Genomic DNA, 3345 nt, shown 5'->3' with positions numbered 1-3345 from the left:
AATTATTACCTTAATTAAAAGCTATAAGTAGACAAATGATATTTTTGGCATGGCCAATCACAAACTAAAGGGAACATCAGGTGTGTGCATGCTATTTGCCCTTTTTATCTCAAGGTGCAAAGGAGGCTGGGATGCTTTTAGTGGAGAGGAAGGTAAAGAAGCTGGATTGCTGAGAGACAGTGGCGAAGTGTCAGATAGTATGTGTGGTTTAGATCATTCTTCCTTTGATCTACTTACGAATAATAACAGTTCAGCTTGGAGCACGTGTTGTCATGGCAGAATAACTGGAATAGAAGGCCAAAGTGGGCAGCCTGAGGAGTGTATAGTAGATTCTAGTATGGAAGAAAGTGTTTTAAATGCGATAGGTAACAATCCCGGCACATCGAGAGACGAGAGCATGCTAGAATGCGGAATGGAAGACTTAGATTTTTCCTTCATTGATCTAATTATGAACGATGGCTCGTCGTGGAATGGTGACTATGCAGACATAATAGATGATGTATTCGATCAGACTGGCCAACTCGAACAGAACATGGTAGAAAATAATATAGACATGGGAATTTTTAGCACTGAGGCAGATGGCAGTGCTGAGAAAGCAAAAAGTATGCATAAAATAGCAAGTGTGATAGATGATTCAGATCTTGTTTTTGATGATCTAGAAGCAGATAGCTCTATCTGGAATGCACTAGAGTCTTCTATCTCAATAGATGAAATTGAACAGCAATGTAGCTATCTTCAGCAGTCTGCAGGAAAGGCTAGTACAAGCAAGAAATCTTCTAGCGGAGAAAGTAGCAGTGCTGAGCCATTTGCACACATCGAAAAAAGAGATAAAAGTGAGCAGAATAGCTTGAACACATATCCAATTCTCTCTTCCATACTAGGAGATAAAAAAAATGAAAAAGAAGGCTTGCTAAGGAAAGACTCCTATGCTGAGTTTGTGCATAGGGAGTCCTTAGAAATAATGAGAAAAAAAGATGACTTGCTTCGGAAACAGCGAATGCTAAGGTCTAGAAGGATAGGCGATGCAATGGAGAAAAAAGGCCTTAACACTAAATTCTGGGACAGCAGACTGACAGTTGTAAGGAGAAGAGCACGTGACAAGTTAAATTACAAAACAGTAAGTGAGTTTAAGAGCTACAAAATAGATATGATCCGCATGGTAAAAGCTGAGCCGTACCAAAAGCATCTTGAAAAAGACATTGAATACTTCTCCGTCCATCTTGCTCCATTGGTAGATCGAAATGCACTGTGGTACTTTATTGCAAGCAGAACCACCAGTCTGAATTTAAGACACAAAGAGCTTTTTGGTCTGATGGAGCTGTTTAGAGAGAGAAGTGACAAAAAAGACGGGAAGGATAGATACATAAAAAAAGTGGAAAGCTTTAAAGGATACTATGCAGGAGTGTTTGAGGATATGCTAGAGTATGTAAAAAAGCATGGGCCGATGAGAATTAGCAGAGGCAACACTCCAACCGTCTGGAAGAAAACTCTGGGCGATGTTTACATGACAGAGCATCTTCTTCCAAAGTGCAGCATGTACGAAGAAAAGAGTGCGCTCATCCACATCAGCAAAAAGCACTCTGCGCTGGTTTATGCTGTGCGCATGATTCTAATACTGCCAGAAGTGTACCAAGACTTCTCTATGATTACCACTGATCTTATAGAGGAAACCCGCACTGCAGAAGATGCATACACAAACTCACAAAACAAAGAAGTTCTGTTGAAAATACATAAGCTAGTGCACACACACATGGAAAATAAAGCAGACAGCAGAGTGTATACCGAGCTTTACGATGCTCTCAGTAAGGTGTGTAAAGGAAAAGAACCAGTCGAGCCAATGGCCACTAGTCTGTATAAGGAAATATACGTTATTCTTGCAAAATTCTATGAGAGTGTGGAGGTGGTTGACAAAATAAAAAAGTATGTTTTGGCAGGAAAGTGTGTAATAACAAACCAGAAGTACGTAAGATGCGAGGCAATAGTAAACTTGGCGGCAGATAGTTGTGTTAAAAATACTCTGTATACAACATATTCTGTGGAGGAAAATAAATGGGATACTATGCATACTGTTCCACCACACTACCATGTGTACTACATAGACAACACAACGAATAGCATACAGCCACTGTGCATGCCTATGTATCTAGACAAGAGCGGACAAGAGCAATATCTGCACACAGTTGATGAGATAGTAGATTACATAAAGATTCTGTACAAAATAGAAGAGTGTTCAGATGCTATACATCCGTTTAAAGTAAGAAAAGGCACTAGAAAGTGGTCATACGTCGAGAAGCAAGACAGAAGTAAAACAGTGAAAGGCTTTGCAGAATATGAAGTAGTGTTCTATCGCATTGATGAAGAGCTAGAAGCACAAAAGTTTACGTTTGCAGAGTTTTGGCCTCTGAATCCGCACGATGCCGGCAGCATTTGCGTACCACTATTTCTCACTCCTCTGATGCAGTCTGCAGTGGACCTAGGGCCTTTTACTGCGGAGGAAGAGTGTATAGAGCTGGACTCCATAGAGTTTGAAGACAAAGTGCCTGATGTGTATATGTATTCTGCCAAATGGAAGGAAAAAGAGTACTCAGATGTGCATAAGTACTACAGCAACCTATACATACCCTCAGACGAAGAAAAAAAGAAAAATATTAACTGCTACACTATGAACTGCCAGATCGAAAGAACAGACAGCAGTTTCATTAAGATCGTGTGGTATGCAAGAATGTCTAGCAGTGCAGATGAATACACACACTGCGCACTTGACAGGGCCTTTAAAGAAGAAGAGAATGCAGAAAAGTTTGATGCTTTTGTTGCAGCACTAGAGTCAAAAGAACACAATCAAGATAGCAATCTGCAGGCCTTCTGGCTGAAAAAGAGCCATGCACCATACAATGAAGAAGAAGGTCAGATATACACAATGTACGGATGGCTTGTAGATAGGAACAGCAATGAAAATGAAAGTAAGAAAATGAGAAGCCTGGAATGTCTTGAATTGGAGATTGGTAAATTGGAAGATAAGCTAAAGCAGGTAGTAAAGGAGCAGAAGAGCTTAGGAAGGTTTAACAAAATAAAAGACACAGAAAGAGTGAAACAAAAAAAGAAACTAATAAGCACGGCAAAGGGCAAACTTGCAAAAAAGATAAAAACTCTGCAGAGAGAGCTGATATACGCAAAGCTGTCTAGGAAGCCCAAAGCACCGGTAGACTTTATAGTGTTTAGAAATGTAAACCACAGTAAGTCCAACTTGGGAGCGCACAATGAGATCCTTGACGTTTTAACGTCGCATTTTACAGCCAAAGGCTGATTTATTCATTAAATTTGTGCAGTGCAAAGACCATTCATTTT

The 3345-nt window shown here is 40.1% G+C and overlaps 1 protein-coding gene across 1 annotated transcript; it reads left to right on the top strand.

Annotated features, from left to right (window-relative positions):
• Positions 1 to 49: 49 nt before the first annotated feature.
• NEMIN01_2483 (uncharacterized protein) lies at positions 50 to 3304 on the top strand (the record flags this gene model as incomplete). Its single annotated transcript, XM_051478425.1, has 1 exon — positions 50 to 3304. The coding sequence occupies one exon, from the start codon at positions 50 to 52 to the stop codon at positions 3302 to 3304; it is 3255 nt and encodes a 1084-aa protein (XP_051334385.1).
• Positions 3305 to 3345: the final 41 nt, after the last annotated feature.

This window comes from Nematocida minor (genome assembly GCF_024244105.1).
Source record: "Nematocida minor strain JUm1510 chromosome Unknown 7778, whole genome shotgun sequence".
NCBI classification, from domain to species: Eukaryota; Fungi; Microsporidia; genus Nematocida; species Nematocida minor.
Note: the sequence above shows the minus strand (reverse complement) of the source record. Positions and strands in the feature narration are given on the sequence as shown.